The sequence below is a fragment of the Stenella coeruleoalba genome, assembly GCF_951394435.1.
Source record: "Stenella coeruleoalba genome assembly, chromosome: 1".
NCBI lineage: Eukaryota > Metazoa > Chordata > Mammalia > Artiodactyla > Delphinidae > Stenella > Stenella coeruleoalba.
In genome coordinates, this window is record NC_137169.1 from 90,364,258 (window position 1) to 90,381,388 (window position 17,131).

At 30.8% G+C, this 17,131-nt stretch overlaps 1 protein-coding gene across 4 annotated transcripts in view; it reads right to left on the minus strand.

Moving 5' to 3' along the window:
* The window catches only part of COL11A1 (collagen type XI alpha 1 chain), a 199,622-nt gene that overhangs the window by 105,636 nt on the left and 76,855 nt on the right, over positions 1 to 17,131 (minus strand). For 3 of the 4 annotated variants that reach the window (XM_079934210.1, XM_079934208.1, XM_079934209.1), the window contains 11 exons: positions 16,242 to 16,496; positions 15,427 to 15,489; positions 14,016 to 14,057; positions 12,995 to 13,057; positions 12,257 to 12,331; positions 9,281 to 9,364; positions 7,147 to 7,203; positions 3,736 to 3,789; positions 1,222 to 1,275; positions 1,051 to 1,104; positions 799 to 852 (listed from right to left, as the gene is read on the minus strand). In XM_079934210.1, coding sequence (XP_079790336.1) covers positions 799 to 852; positions 1,051 to 1,104; positions 1,222 to 1,275; positions 3,736 to 3,789; positions 7,147 to 7,203; positions 9,281 to 9,364; positions 12,257 to 12,331; positions 12,995 to 13,057; positions 14,016 to 14,057; positions 15,427 to 15,489; positions 16,242 to 16,496 — 855 coding nt within the window. The remainder of the gene's footprint in view (positions 1 to 798; positions 853 to 1,050; positions 1,105 to 1,221; positions 1,276 to 3,735; positions 3,790 to 7,146; positions 7,204 to 9,280; positions 9,365 to 12,256; positions 12,332 to 12,994; positions 13,058 to 14,015; positions 14,058 to 15,426; positions 15,490 to 16,241; positions 16,497 to 17,131) is intronic. The other variant, XM_079934211.1, reaches the window with a different exon arrangement.

Genomic DNA, 17,131 nt, shown 5'->3' on the forward strand with positions numbered 1-17,131 from the left:
AGAAATTTTTGGAGTTTTTAAAAAACAAAATTATATATTTTTCTCAGCATGTGATAGGCACTTGCTAGACATTCACAGTGCTCTCTTTTCTTTATCTTTCTATTTTTTTATATTCTCCAATTTCCTAATGGTTGTCCCATCTTCCTTCATAACTTTTGGAGAAGAAAAATGTGAAGATCCAATTCTGATCTTTTTTTGAAAGACCACATCTTTGCTTAATTTCCCACTAAAAATATTGACTGGATTGCCGTTCAACATTGTATTTTGTTTAGCCTTAGTGAATTATAAGCTCTTGCACTGGACTGCAAACTAATATTATCACAAAGAAGTAGCTTGTGGTGTCTCAATCTACTGGAGCCATCTAATTAGTATAATAAAATACAGTGCCCAGTATATTGTTATATTAATGACAAACTGCCTATAGATGTCCTCTTTTGAGTATATTTCCACAGACAAAATGTAATAAGGAAATTGAGGCAATTATCAAAAAATTAGAGGCAAAATTAAATCTCCATACTTGTTCTATAAATGTATTTTCCATATACGTGTACATAAAGATTCCACATCAACTTATATTTGTGTAAACTGAATATTTTAATGTCTAAAAGAAATTAAAGAACTTATATGAGTATCACACATATAATTCTACTTATCTTTCTTCAAGTATCTAGTAGATGTACTAATTTATATGAGTTCACAAATACTTAAATTAATTTTCTTCTTATATCTTAGTGTATCAATATTTCATAGTATTCCTGTATTATCCCAATATAAAATGTACAGAATGGTATATCTTACCCTGTGACCCTTGTCACCTGGCAGACCTGGAAGTCCATCAAATCCTCGATCCCCCTGTAAAATCACCATCATCATCATCATCATCATCATCACCGTCATCATTATCATTACATTTCCAGCCTATTTCTGTACTGTAATTTGAGTGTGAAATGTTCTTTCATATCAAGAAACTCTATTTTAAAACATAAAAATTTCAGGGGTAAACTGAGATACGAGATCTGAAAATACAAATGTATGAGATGAGCTCCCGACCTTGGCCCCGGGTTCTCCTGGCATTCCTCTTCCTCCATCAGCACCCGGACGACCCTGATAATACCAAGAACATGACTAAGCAAAAGGGATTCCAAATAGACAGAATAAAAGAAAACAAAATAACTGATGATTTCAGATGACCTCAAAATGTACAATGAAAACTAACCATACCCTTTTTCCAGATTTTCCTATTGGACCAGGAGGACCTTGGACACCACGAGGGCCCTATACAAAACATCATAATTAATTAACTTTATAGAATTCCTGATCAGTAAACTTAATCAAATCAAGAGAAAGGGCTTTAGAAATTTATATCTTCTTAGCTTTACCTTAATCATTTTAACACAAGAAAATTATTTCTTATGTAAAATTCTACATAAAGCAAAAAGACAAGAGAATCGATTTTTCCAAATGGTTTCTTGCCAAAAAGGAGTCATGCTATTTTATTAAGTTTATATAGACATGCAATTACATTTAAACAAAAGGCATATAAACTGATATTTTAAGTTTGAAAAAATCCTCAATTACTAAATATATTCTCAAAACCTTGCAGTTTTACATTTCACTTGACTGAAAACACTTCCATTTTATTCCTCTTCTCTTTGCCTTCACCTTTCTCTTCATTTTTTGGAGATCCTATTCTGGATATTTATTCTTTTATTGCAAGTATCACATTGAATTATAATTGTCTTTTTTTCATAGTTCAATCTCCCATTAAATTGTTAACTACTGTGATTTTGGACTAAATATTTTTCTCCATTATACTCCTATAATTTAGCACAGTGCTGGTACATATTTCTTTCAATCATCTACAAAATCCTGGAGGATCACTTGGCAAACCTTAATTCAAATTATTGACTGGCACCATGCCATATCAGATTAAAGTTTAAAGATTCTCAATATCTTTCTTGAAGCAGTATAGTACAGTGTTATATCAATATACAATGTCTTATTTGTGAATTAATATATGTTTTTTTAAAAATAAAATTACACAGCTAATAATAGATCCAATATAGATCCAGTAAAAATAGTATATAGGCCTTTGTATTTAATTAACTATACCCTTTTTAAGTTTAAACAATATGCATATAATGAGTGAGGTAGAAAATGCAACGCATATTTGAAATTACAAATAATTCTTATGATTACTGTGAAATGTTGATTATAGAAATATGAAATTAAGGTTGCCTAATAATTAGAGGTTAAAAGAATATAGCTTTTAAAAAACTATTGCAGCAAGAAAACTCTATCCTATACCCCAGCTGGAAGGCAAGGAGCAATAATAACAGGACAAATCTTGTTAGTTTTCAATGAAAATGATCCTTCATTTGATATTGCATCTCATTGGAGTTAAGGAAAACTGCAAACACCATGAAATCTACTGCAGCATGTTTTCAGATTCATCCATTTTGTAAAGAGGTGAGTCTGACCCAAAAGTTCATAAACTTTGCAAAAGACATATCAATATTTTTATGCAATTCTCAGTTAAGGTACAAATGTTTTCCATTTCTTTATGGCAACATTTAACAAGCACGAAAAAGAAGGTTGCCACATTCTGTGCCACCCAAATATCTTTCTAAATTTTGGGGGGATTTTTTTCTCATTTCAAAATAAACTGTGGTGCATCCAAACAGGGGAATATTATACAGCAACAAAAAGGAATAAACTATTGATGCACTCATCAACTGCAACAAACACCAAAGGCATTATGCTGAGTGAAAGAAGCCAGTCTCAAAGATTACATAATGTATGATTTCATTTATGTAGTATTCTTGGAAACACGAAACTGTAGTGATGAAGAACAGATCAGTGCTTGTCAGGTATTAGGGGTATGAGGAAGTTGTGACTGTAAAGTGGCACCAAGAAATTGCTTGGGGTTATGACTGTGGTGGTGGTGACGAAGAATACATATAGGTGTTCACATTCAAGTTTACATTATAATATTGTTAAAATAAAACTAATTTAAAAAAAGAAAAAAATTAGTTGGATGGCCACTTGAGAGCTCCTGTAGCCCAATCTGAGCTTATATGTATTGAGTATATCAGAAAGCATTTTCATTAAAAATGAATTTTAAAAATACATCACATTTTGCTTTTACAGTTTTCTAGAATAAGTATAATTCATAATGTGCTTATAGTGATTGTCTCTATCTACTTATTATCATTCAAGGAAAAATAATACTTTTAATTTGGCACCATGTAAATATAATGTAAGATCTTTTTAAGAATTTCAGGTCAGACGTTTTCAATTTCTCTTAATTTCCTCAGCTCTACAAAGGGCTTAAAATTAGCTTCTTTTAGGTATATTAAATATTTTTTCTGAGACAATTTACTAGATTTTATTCTCCATAGGAAACATGTTAGGCTTGTGGCAGGACCACTATAAATACAATTGTAATAGTGCTTCTCTGTTCTGTACAATCTCAAGCCAATCTAATGTTCTGAAGACCTATTACTATCAAGACTTTCCCATTCTAGCTTATTATCTTCTTTTAATATTGTTTAAATTAATAAAGTTATTGGCAGTCAACTGATCGTTAGAGATGTTTCAATTGAAGAAGGTGATGTGAGCTTAAAGGTAATGTAAGTAATTATTTTACTCATAAAACAGATGGTAGACACTTCAATTACCCTAATAGATAAAATAAACTCAAAAATAAAATAAGTGAAATAGGTTAATTTTTACCTGAGGACCTGGATCACCCCTCTCACCTTTGGCCCCAGAGGAACCAGGCCCCCCCTGTAGAGAAAAGGTGAAGACATAATCATTTAATTTTGTAATTCCCTAACCAGTTTTTTTCCTACCATTTTCACTTGAAATAATTAAACATTATTCAAAATACATTTCTTCAAATAGTATGATTTTATTAGTTAATACAACAAAATTTTCAAGTCCTCTGATTGAAATACATCTCTTCTCAGATTTTGACTGTACTCCAGTGTGTGAACTATATTTAAAAGTCTATATTTTACTGATAACTACACAGAAGCAAATTTCATGAAATCACATTGAAATGTTCTTTAATGTGTATGCCACCAGAGCACTTACGATGATACACAGGCGTTATTTATCATTACTCTGTGGTGGAGTACTAGAGGAAATACATTTTTACAGAATCGGGTACACATTGAATTCATTTATGAAACTTGGCAAATATTAATGCTGTTATACTCAGAAGCTTCTCAGACACTGAATTCTATAGCAATAAAATGTCAAGAACAGATGCTATTGTTGTTATTATAATTGTCCTGAAATAATGTCAAAGCATTTTTTCCTAGATTGGTCTATTTTTCCTTAGGAGAATAAGTCCTTATGACAAATGCCTCTTCCAAATATTTACATAATTCACAAAGTGCAACAAAAGCCTGGCAGAGTAACTGGAAAAAAGTATAAAACCACTTTATAAAAGTGCTGTGAGTTTTAAAAAATAAATACTAGGCCATTCATCTTCCTAAAAAGCTTTCGAACACTAAAATTGAACATAGTGGTAATAGTTACTTCATTCTGAAGAAGTATACATTGTGTGTTTAAGAAGTTTCTGATTTATTTAAATCAATAGAGATTCAATTAAATACTACATTGAATCAAATTGCAAAAAGGTTAAAATTATGCTAAGCCTGAAAATGCTAGGTATCTAGAGCCTCCTGGTGGCTCCAAAGTAAAATAACTATTAATATGACTGCCAAAAAATATGACAAGTCAAGTAACATGAATATTCCAATCCTGAAAATTACAAGAATGATGACTTACAAGTGTCTAATTAAGAATTCTTGCAACTAAATTTCTTCAAGAGAGAAACTGGGGTTCTACATTAAATCAGATTATTAAGCATAGAATTGAATGCAATTAAAGGACAGTCTATTTTTAATTACTTTACTGCATTATATCTTCTGTATATAAGCACAACCTACTCAACGGATTATAATTACTTTGCCCAAACACTTATTCTAATAATCACCATGTAATAATTGACAGTAACAGAATAGGGTAAAGAACATTTTCTATGTTTCCTGAATATTTTAAAATATAGATCTCTTTTAGTCTATAAAATCAATTGGAAACAAATAATTGAAAAAAGGAATATTTCACTGAAAGAATGAACATATTTATGTATTAAAATATTGTTTCTTTTTTAAATCTTAATATATAAAATACGTTAGACTCTAGAATTAAGATTTTTTAAAGTCTGTTATAATTTTATGTTTTGGAGCAAAGAATAAGAGAAGAGAAAATGGTAAAAACAAACAATGTGATTTTTTTCTCTCAATATCAACCTTTAATATTTTAGGGAGCTAAAACTTTCTATAACAAAGACTTAAGTAGTAAAATCAATTAATCTTGGATATTACATTGAGAATGGTAATGTAATAACATGGCTGTCAATGTTTTCTCTTTGCCAACATGCTGTGAATGTCTGACCCTTAAGGACTGGTGAAAACAGGAACAGCTTAACGTAACAAGCTTTCACTGGTTCTGCTCATCACTGTTCTTACCCTCTACAGATCCATTAGACTTGTGTTTGTCAGGATGATAAGCAGGAAAATTCCTTTTGATAATAGGATAATAAAAAATCTCAAGAACTTACAGATGCTAGGCTGATATTTTTAATTTACGCAAAAGGCAGTGTTTCCCAAACACGCTTGACCATAAGAATCAGCCTGCTGCACTCGTTGAAAATATAGTTTGCCAGTTCCGACCCTGAATATGCATCATTAGAGCCTCAAGTTCAAGGCCCCAGGAACTTTCACTTTTGATAAAATATATGGGTAATTCTTCTGCCCCCAAATTTGTAAAACACTAGCATACTGCTGATTTTCCTCAGTCATGTAAATGTGTTATTATTAACAAGCAATTACATATTAACTCTATTTCTTCCTTTATTAAATGACATGGAATCTTTCATCTTCCCTACTATATTTTGAAAGGCAGAAGAGTAAAACTACATGATAAATACATAATAATGCATTTAGAAGTGTGTATAATTTAAATTCTGTGGAACATATTGCCAGAACACATGTTCCACATGAGCTCATATGATTGAGTATAAAGCCCTCCAAAATATATGAAATGTTATAAAATTTCAAGACTGAAGAGAACCATAAATTTATGGAAAAGTAGATAACAAACTCTTAAATAAACTACATGAAGAAAACTATTTTTCCTCCTAATAAGATCAGTAAAACTATTTAATTGATTCAAATTTGAATAAAATCATTTTGCTGTGTCTACTAAGTAAACCAAAGATAAACTTTGAATGTTCAGAGTAATAATTTCTATAAATACCATTATTTCAATAAAACATTGTGAGCATATAAGATCATATTGAAAGTATACTACAGCTTTTTATATCAAAAAAATACTTAAAATAGAAAGTATTCCATTCATTTTAAAATCAATGAGAACTCAGGTTGGAATTATACAATGTTCTTTTCCTTTAAGAAAAAAGTATGATTTAAAAAGAATCTTTGTTTTGTGTTTGTGTGAATTGCTACACTGCTTAGCATTTGGTAAGTTTCAAAATATTTTAAAAAATATATAGAATATTAGCTTGTCAGTAAGCTTGTAAGGAAAATAAAACACTTATTTGCCAAGAGTCTCTAAAAGACAAAATAATTTCTCTAATATCTGAAGCAGTTAATGGAATACTAGAGGCAACTTAAAGTTTAAGCCAAGTCTCCTGCTTTCTCCTAAGATTATGGAAAAATTTTCATTGGCCTCAAATATTTTTTTCTTTTTTAATAAATTCTGTTTAACATAAAATTAAATCTCAAGAACTTACTGTACACTTGAACTTCAACAACTCAAACTATTATGCAAATAAATTATAGTTTGAAAAGTTAATAATTGGATACGTGATTCAATTATATTTTTCACTGTATTTGTTTGATTTGAGAATTTTCCATTGTAACCTTTTCATTAAAATTTACTGAGGACTGAATTCAGAGAGATTTCTTAAATGGAAACCAAATCCAAGTATAAGTCGGTATAATTACCCTACTTTCACCAGCCAGAGATATGAAAACTGCCTGGCCAAAGTTGCACAAGGAACTACTAATACAGGAATTTAACCATATATTATCTTTTTGGGTAACCTACCACAGGACCCGGTCTTCCAGTTAGACCCATTGGGCCAGGTGGACCTCTCAGAGCAATCTAGAAAATAAAATATAGCAAATTCAGGAATGCCTCCCTGGATGAGCATATTAAACCACAATATTCATTTGCACAAGTTACCCTTAAGTAGCAGCTCATCAACAGAGGTATAATAGCTACATAGTAGAAAGAGTGCCTGATTACTGAAGAATCACAAGTTTTTAGAATGACAAATTGACCTAATAAGTATTAGACATTTTTTAAGCTGTTGTGACTTATATACAATCTTGTACCATATATATTATGATTTATTCAATGACAAAAGTTAAAATAGATTTTAACATCTAATAAGAAATTTAATATCTGATGATTTTTCTACTCAAAAGTGCATTGAGAATATTGCATAGGCTTCTCTTAAATATGTAGGTGTAATTCTCATTGACAATACTTTTAGATGTGAACAATTTGAAGTGCTTTAAGTGAAAGTTTTCTAGCACTATTTTAGGATAAAAACTATGACAATTCAAGCCAGACAGTAAAAAGCAAAATTGATCAGAAAGTGCTTAGATAATACAGTTATTTTAACAAATCTCAAATTTAATGCTTTATAGAAAAATGCATTTATTTTGTAGAATCATAGGCATGATAGACTGATTACATGCACTATTGACACTGAATATTAGAAATGTGAAATTAGCACTTGGAAAGCTAGAACAAGTAGAGTAAAAGGATAAATATTTGACAGATGTTAAATTAGTATGGTGTGCTATTTTTTAATATTAGTGATTCCAAAAGATGAATATTTAGATTGCCAAAACAGATATAAAAAATAATATTGTAATAGAAATAATGTAAAATCAAATTAGAAAAGTGCATGAGATGGAAACAGTAATATCTCCAAAATTTCACTACTGACTCACCATGAGATTTTTGACAATACACTTCTTAATCCTTGAGATTAAATATCTGAAAAATTGGAATTATAATGCTTGCTACCTATTTCCAAGGAGGTTAAAAGGACTAATAAAATTAGGAATTCAATGGCCTAATAAACTATTTAAGCTCAAATAATTACCTAAAATCTGTTCAAAGTAATAAAATTTATAAGTTGTAGGCATCATTAGTAAATCAATTTAAATATTTTTAGATTTGTATTATGCCAAGTTCTAATAAACAAATATTTAAGTTTTTCATTTTCTTTATAAATGATGTAACCAAACAATGGCATCTTTTCAGATTAATAGACTTACACTCTCAGATAATTTATGCACTCATAAATTTATGGTGATAAAGTTATCACCAAAATGATTTATATCACTTAGGAAGCAGGTACCCATATCCATGTCAACTATAAGCCCTTTATTTCCTTTTTCCTTGAAAAGAAAAAAAGACTATACTATGAATAAAAGTATTATATGACTTTCAACATTTCCCTGATCCATTCTTTTGATTTTCTTATCTATATTTTAACTGCACTGGAGCTAACTTAAAAAGCAAACAATTTTATATTTTATAAGTATACAGATAGTGAAAAGCTTTTAGCTGACAAACAAATATGAACTGAATGGATTTGGTTTAAAATATAGATTACAATGATTCGAGCTTAGAATACATATTTGAAGGTTTCTTTCCTCCACAAGAATGCCTAAGAAATTTAATTTTCTGGATTATTTGGGATATCCTGAATAATCTATAAGATTGGGTGGAAAAATTATTTTAAACTTTATCCTCTTACTTTATTTATTGGTCATTGACATATGCCTTTGCAGGGAAAACTGGATGTGAAAGATAAAGGGTGATACATATAAATCCATCAGTACTCTTTGAAAAAAAATTAGAAAATTTGTGTATTATGGTCTGCATGTTTTTGCCAGAATTATGTATGGCAATACTGCAAGGGTCAGTCATTTAAATTAAATATTAAATTAAAGAAAATATTCCTATCAGAAAAATAGATATTATCTTAGTATCTTCTCCATCTAAATCCAACATACTATTCAGAAGTATTTTGTTCATAATAGTAGCACCCTCCAGATACACACACACACATGCACACACACACACATGCACACTTTCTCTCTCTTGCATAATTTGGCACAGAATCAGGTTATGGAACTACATGTTGATCCTTTCTTACCCGAGCCTGCTGAAGAATGGCCTGGGCCTGAGCTTCCTGAGCAGAGATGATTGGTCCTTTGGAACCATCACCACCATAACGAAACTAAGAAAAGATAACATACAGAAGCTCAAAATAAGAATTTCTCAAATAGGTGCATTAATTACTAGATTAAAAACTACTTACTTAAAATGGTGGGATTTTACAAAAGTCCATGGTAACTCCATCATGAATCATGATACCTAGATTTTTTTTTAAATTTTCTTTCTGTCCATTATAGAAGTTTTCTAGACCATGCTTTACCACTTGTAGAAGAGACTACAGACTCCTTTACAATTTTAAATTCCATAATTTTTGAAAACTATGAAATAAGCTATCATCCATTTCTTTACCTGCACAAACGCTACCCATTCTACTCACTCATTTGTAAAAATTCTAAATGCACTAAGTTCGGTAGTGTTGTAGATCAACTGCTATTTTGTTGAGCAAAACTTCTGGAATCTCTGTGAACACAGAGGAAATCTTCCTTGAGATAGATTCAGTTTGTTTACCTTTTCTTAAGTAATTATACTAGGAAACTGATCCTTTCTGTATCCCTCTATAAAATGCTAAAGCTCCTTTTTCATTTTAACTCAAAATGCAGCATGAATAAATTTCTCTCTATGTTACTATTACTTGAATCTTTATTACATTTAAACAAATAAATTTTTTCCACAAGAACTTGGGCAACTTTATTTAAAAAAATTTTTTATTGAAGTATAGTTGTATTAGTTTCTGTTGTATAGCAAAGTGATTCAATTTTATATATATATATATATATATATATTATATATATATATAAAATATATGTGTATTATATTCTTATTCTTTTCCATTATGGTTTATTATAAGATATTGAATACAGTTCTCTGTGCTATACAGAGGGACCTTGTTGTTTATCTATTTTATATTTAGTAGTTTGTATCTGCTAATCCCAAACTCCTAATTTATCCCTCCCCCCTCCCTTCCCCTTTGGTAAGCATAAATTTGTTTTCTAAATCTGTGAGTCTGTTTCTATCTTGTAAATATGTTCATTTGCATCATATTTTATATTCCACATATAAGTGATATCATATGATATTTGTCTTTCTCTGTCTGACTTACTTCACTCAGTATGATAATCTCTAGTTTCATCAATGTTTCTGCAAATGACATAATTTCATTCTTTTTAATGGCTGAATAGTATCCCGTTATATATATATATATATATATATATATATATATATATATATATATATATATATATATATATATATATATATATATATACCACATCTTCTTTATCCATTCATCTGTTACTGGACACTTAGGTTGCTTCCATGTCTTGGCTGTTGTAAATAGAGCTGCTATGAACACTGGGGTGCATGTATCTTTTTAAATTTGAGTATTCTGTGGATACATGCCCAGGAGTGGGACTGCTGGATCATATGTTAACTCTATTTTTTAGTTTTTTGAGGAACCTCCGTATTGTTTTCCATAGTAGCTGACTCAGTTTACATTCCCACTAACAGTGTAGGAGGGTTCCCTTTTCTCCACACCCTCTCCAGCATTTATTATTTGTAGTCTTTTTAATGATGGCCATTCTGACTGGCATGAGTTGATACCTCATTGTAGATTGGATTTACACTTCTCTAATAATTAGCAATGTTTAGCATCTCTTCTTGTGCCTATTGACCATCTGTATGTCTTCTTTGGAGAAATGTTTATTTAGGTCTTCTGCCCATTTTTTGATTTTTTGTTTTTGTTTTTGTTGTTACTGAGCTGTATGAGATGTTTGTATATTTTGGAAATTAAGCCCTTGACAGTCGCATCTTTTGAAAGTATTTTCTCCCAGTCTGTTGGTTGTCTTTTTGTTTTGTTTATGGTTGCCTTTGCTGTGCTAAAGCTTATAAATTTGATTAGGTCCCATTTGTTTAGTTTTGCTTTTATTTCTAGTACCTTGGAAGACTGACCCAAGAAAACTTTGCTATGATTTATGTCAAAGAATGTTTTGCCTATGTTCTCTTCTAGAAGTTTTATGGTGTCGTGTCTTATATTTAAGTCTTTAAGCCATTTTGAGCTTATTTTTGTGTATGGTGTGAGGGTGTGTTCTAACTTCATTGATTTACATGGGGCTCTCCAACTTTCCCAACATCCCTTGCTAAAAAGATCATCTTTTCCCCGTTGTATATTCTTGCCTCATTTGTCAAAGATTAATTGACCATAGGTGCGTGGGTTTATTTCTGGGCTCTCTACTCTGTTCCATTGATCCATATGTCTGTTTTTGTGCCAGTACCATGCTGCTTTGATTACCATGGCTTTGTAATACTGTCTGAAGTCTGGGAGGGTTATGCCTCTAGTTTTGTTCTTTTTCCTAAGGATTGCTTTGGCAATTCTGGGTCTTTTATGGTTCCATATACATTTTAGGATTTTTTGTTCTAGATCTGTGAAAAATGTCAAGGTTAATTTGATAGAGGTTGCATTAAATCTGTAGATTGCTTTGGGTAGTATGGCCATTTTAACAATATTAATTCTTTCGGGCAACTTTAAAAAGCAATCTTAAGGTAAAACAAATAATTTTTGGACAATGAATAATACTATAGATATATTGTATTTAAAAAGTATTAGCTAGTGTCTATATGGTAGTAAATAGCATATTAACTTTATGTTAATACATGAAATGCATGTTACTCATATGACTCAGGATAAAGCACATGATTAAAAATATTAAGAAAATCCTCTAAGATTTCTTGTCAAAAAATATAATGAAATAATAAAGCCTCAGTTCTACTGCAGAAATAAATATTTACCAGAATTTTGCTTTAGCAAAATTTATCACAATTTCTGAAGGCTGCTTCATTTCAAGTATCTCTACCTCATACAATGTTTTTTTGATTGATCTATAATATGGTTAAGCAATATTTTTCAGCAGTAGGATGACAAAACATTGGGTCATCTTTATAACTATAAAAAACATACCGGTAACACTAACATGGTACCAGGAGGACCAGGTAAACCATCAGCTCCTGGTAGACCAGGACGTCCTGGGGGACCCTAGGGAAGTAAATAAAATCATCAAAATTAATCAATAAATAAAATAATTAAATGTATTAGAAACAGAATAACTTTGAATACCATAAGTCTACATTATCTACTTTGTGTTTGTCCTCTACTTCTTGTTTAATCTCCTTTTAGTAAGGATACCTAGAGAGGATTGTATTTCATTGCAGTAGTTTTATATAATTTAAATAATGCACAAATTTATTGCCTACTCAAGGAAGGAGATAAAAAGGGATTTTACAAGAAGAGTTTCAATAGACTTAACGCAAATGGTCTATTTCTCCATGTGACCCAGGATGTGATCTTCAAATTAGGATGTAGCCTTATTAATTCAGTCTATCAGTATTCAACTAAATAGTCATGGGAGTTTCTGATAAATATGTCTGAACTCAAAAGGAAGAACTTAATCTAATGTATTGGGTTCATATCAAAATGGAAATTGATTAAAAATAAAAAATTTTCTTACTAATTATAACATAGATAAATGCACATTCTTTCACTTCACTTTTAAAATTATAGTTAGAAAAGTTAAACAAAATTTTGCACAACACTGAATTCATATGTTATCCAAGTGAGAATAATATGTTAAACCTATAGAATATATTTTAATTCTTTTCATTTATGTTGCATTCTTTTGTTATGAGTCCCTTCACTTACCCTCTCACCAGGGTCACCAGGGGGTCCAGTGGGGCCTTGTAGACCTGGAGGACCCATAAGACCCTACAGAGAAATAAACCATAATCTGAGTTAGATTCCTGATTTTGTTAGTATTCAGGCAAATTCATCCTACCAAAATCAAAGAAGAACTCATATTCATAAATAAACACTCTTCTCCCAAACAATTGCCCTATTTATCTTCCCATAAAAAGAGAACATATAGGGACCACTTTGTAGCTAGCTCAACTCTTCCTCTACGAGGCTGCTCTCAGGGTAGAGACAGACATTCCAAGGAAGAACAGGAAAGGAAATCCTGCCAATGTACAGTCCCTGAGGTGGAAGTTTGTTCCTAGTTCTTACTGAAGAAACGGTATACTCATTTATTTAGACTGCAAAAATGTGACAGTGAAGTTGAAATGTAGAAATCATTTATATTCTTTATGGGTAAAAGTATTTAAAGGCATCAGTATAATATATTTATTTCACATGACAAGAATTTAATTAATTCCACAAAAGAAAGAGGATTTCTTACAAAGTCAGATCAGTACAACTACCTGACAATAAAGACACCCTGATGAGTAACATTAGCCTTATTAGGAAATGACAATGGAAGCTGATAGTCACTCCATTCAGAAGTACAGATAAGGCAGCTACAGTCCACTTAGAATTCTCAGCTCTCTTCTTTGAGATATATCTATACCTCTTAAAAAAAAAAAGAGGGCTTTTTTTTACTTTTATAACTTTCAGGCACAAAATTGAAGATGAGGTTATAAAAGTCAGAGATATTTAAGCAACAAAAATATTTAAAACAAAATTTAATTTCATAGCTCTCAAAAGAATATCATTTGGATAGCCAAATCAGAAAGCGATTGAAGGCCACCGGGTCCTCTGACCAAGTATTTGCCTCTATAATTCAATACTCAAATTAGTCTAAAATGTATAAATTCAACAGTGTAATAGAAATCTTATATCTGATTATTTAAAAAATCAAGACAAAAATAATCTTAAAACATTTACATACCGCAGGTCCTGCTGGCCCTGGTGGTCCTTCAATAAGCATGCCCTACAGTTAAAAAAAGATAGAGTCATTACTAGGGCAATGTGACCCCTAACCTCTTATCTAATTGGCTCTTAGAAAGCACCACATCATTGCATTTTAAAAGGTAAATTATCTGTTCCTACATATAAAACAATTACAAGCATTTTTGCATGGGGAAGGGAGGAAATTAAAAATGATAGAAGACATAATCCCTGTCCTGAGAAAATCTGTGAACTAATTAGCAAGGAAATAAATATTCAGGTAAGTAATATTACAAAGAGAATATGCTAAGTGCTCCCCAAGAGGGCAAAGACATTTAACCAAGTTTTCCCTAGCACCCAGAATAATGCCAGGCACAAAGCAAGAACCTGATAAATATTTGCTGTGTGAATGAAAGGATGGAAGAAAGCAGCACCTAAGCACTTTAACTCAGGGAAAGGGGAGAAAAGTCCATGTTAAAGAACTGGACATAAATATAAGTTCTTAAAAAGACAAGAGAATAGAATACTATTTCAGGATAAGAACACAATTCTAGAAAGTTTATGATTCTACTGCTGAAAACTGTCTTGTCATTTAAAAAGTTGGTTGTAAATTTTCATAACAAGGACAAATTTATTCTGAAAAATTATTTTTAAAGACTTTGGTGAGCATATGATGTGCTTTCTCAGATTTTGGAGTAATAAACAGATAACAATGTTCTTAGAGATGCATCTTTTATAGTTTTATCTCCTCCATCTTTTATAAAAATTTTACATCCTTGTAGTTCCTGAAATGATTTTCATTAGCTTGAGGCAAATAGTTAAACATACTTCCTTTAGTTCTAATGCAATACTTTTCCCAAATTGCTCATTAGGGAGAACAACAGTAAAATTGACTTCCAGTAAGAATTTGCTTCTTACCAATATCTTGAGTGGTAGTAACATTAATATAAATCTTCAAGTCACTTTTGAAGTGATTTGAAGATTTTTTCCAATGGAAGAAAAGCAAGCAAATTTTAAAAAGAACGTTTTCATATTATTACATGATGTGATTTGAATATGAAACAAATAAGTACTATGTCAAATAATATATTTCTAATAATGTTAAGTTATAGAAATTAGAGGAGAAAATCACTGGACTGGAAAATAGACGAGGTAAAGTCTGGTCATATCTCAACCGCCAAACATTTGAACCCTTTAGGTCTTAGGTTTCTTAGTTTTTAAATGAGAGAATTAGACTAAAACATTGTCGGCTAGTTTCAAATTCCAAAATTCTGTATCTCTATATTTTTTTGGTGTATTGAAATTCTACTTGCCAGAACTGGCCTTACTAACTCATTACTTGTGGCATTATAAACATTCGGACATTAGAATTTTCAATGGTACTATTACAATGTATTCATACCAGTACTTACCGGTTCAACTACTGCTGGTTCTCCTTTCTGTCCTTTTTCTCCATATGCACCATGGCCATTTATCTGTTGAGTGAAAAATTCAAGCAGCCTGTCTTTAAGTAAATAAGGCCATTTAAGTATTTTTAAAAGATCATTTAATCATCTAAGTGCATTTAAAACAATCTATTAAATTGTGTTTTTAACATAGAAACCTATTAAAGTTTTAAATACTGAAAATATACAAACGGAAACACAATGAACATTAATGCTAAATCTTGAATGAGATTGAACAATTGTTTCTTAAAGACACATTATAAAAAGATAAAGATATCTGTCGACCTCATTATTATCCCAAGGTACTAAGCAAAAAGTGTCATCAAATTAAATTCAATAAAATAGAGGTGGAGGGAAGAAATGGGTAAAGGGGTTCAAAAGGTTAAATAATAATAATTATAATGATAAAATGATAATTAATATGGTGCATTCCTGAGCATCACCAGAAAAGAAAAATAAATAAAACAGTCTAAAAATTAGAAAACAGTCTTAGTACCCAGAATGACAATGACTGTAATTTAATCTTATCAATGCCAAGAAAACTTTTATACAACTCTATTAAAGATTATTCTTTCAAATGAAGACTCCAGTAGTGTGGCCTGAGATACAACTGCTGAAGATCCCCATGAGGAAGAACCTATCAAGGTAACCTAGTAGTGATAAATATTCATAATTTATATAAGAACATAACCTACATTTTAAACCTGAAAAGACATCAAGATGAACACGAAAATACTCCAGAAATAAGACATACAATGACACAGAGCAGAATACTGACTTACACTTGTTTCTGTGATATCTGTTTCTGCTGGAACACCTGGACCAAATTCTTCATTAGTGGGGCTTGTTGGTTTATCTTCATATTCTTTATATTCATAAAAATCATATTCGCCTAAATCTCCATCTACCAGAAGATCAGAGTCCCTGCCGTCTATTTCTTTGTTTTCATATAGCATATCCTCAGAATTTCTCCTCTGGGAATCATAATCCTCTCCAGTTAGATATTCTTCAGTAAATACTTCTTCAACTGGATTTGGCTATTAATTTAAGTTGCAAGGAATTGGAGAACATGAAGTTTACTGTTAGTAAAGCAAGGTAAGTATTTGCAATTACAGTTTGATGGAATGTGACAGGAAGTGGTCTGAATACTACTCAAGCAAGTCTGAAAGCTGGGAAAGACAGCCTTTCAGCATTATTGAAAGAAATATTTTTGTACATTGGTATGTACAAGGAAATATTGCTTTCAAAGAAACTTTTGCCAATAAACTGCAAATATTCACATAGATTCAACATGTGTATTTGCTTGTTCCATTGGAAAAAACTTGTTATGCAATTTGATATTTACTTTATAGTTTGACTTGAATAATATATATATATGTATATATAGAAAATATATAGTTAAAGCTTTGCTTAATTTTCAAATCTCACAGAACCTCATAATGAAATATAATTGCTACCAGAAAAGTCATGTAAGTTTGACTCTCAATCCGAAAAATAAAATATTAATGCCAATATTGAGATTTATCATTGCAATATTTATGCAGAGTATCTAGAATGTAGGGAAGTATTATATCACCAAAGAGTTCTTTATAGCAAATAAAATGTAAATTATAGTCCTCAGAATTTAATACAATAGAATATATCACTGTGTAGTCTCATAAAGAGTATGAGA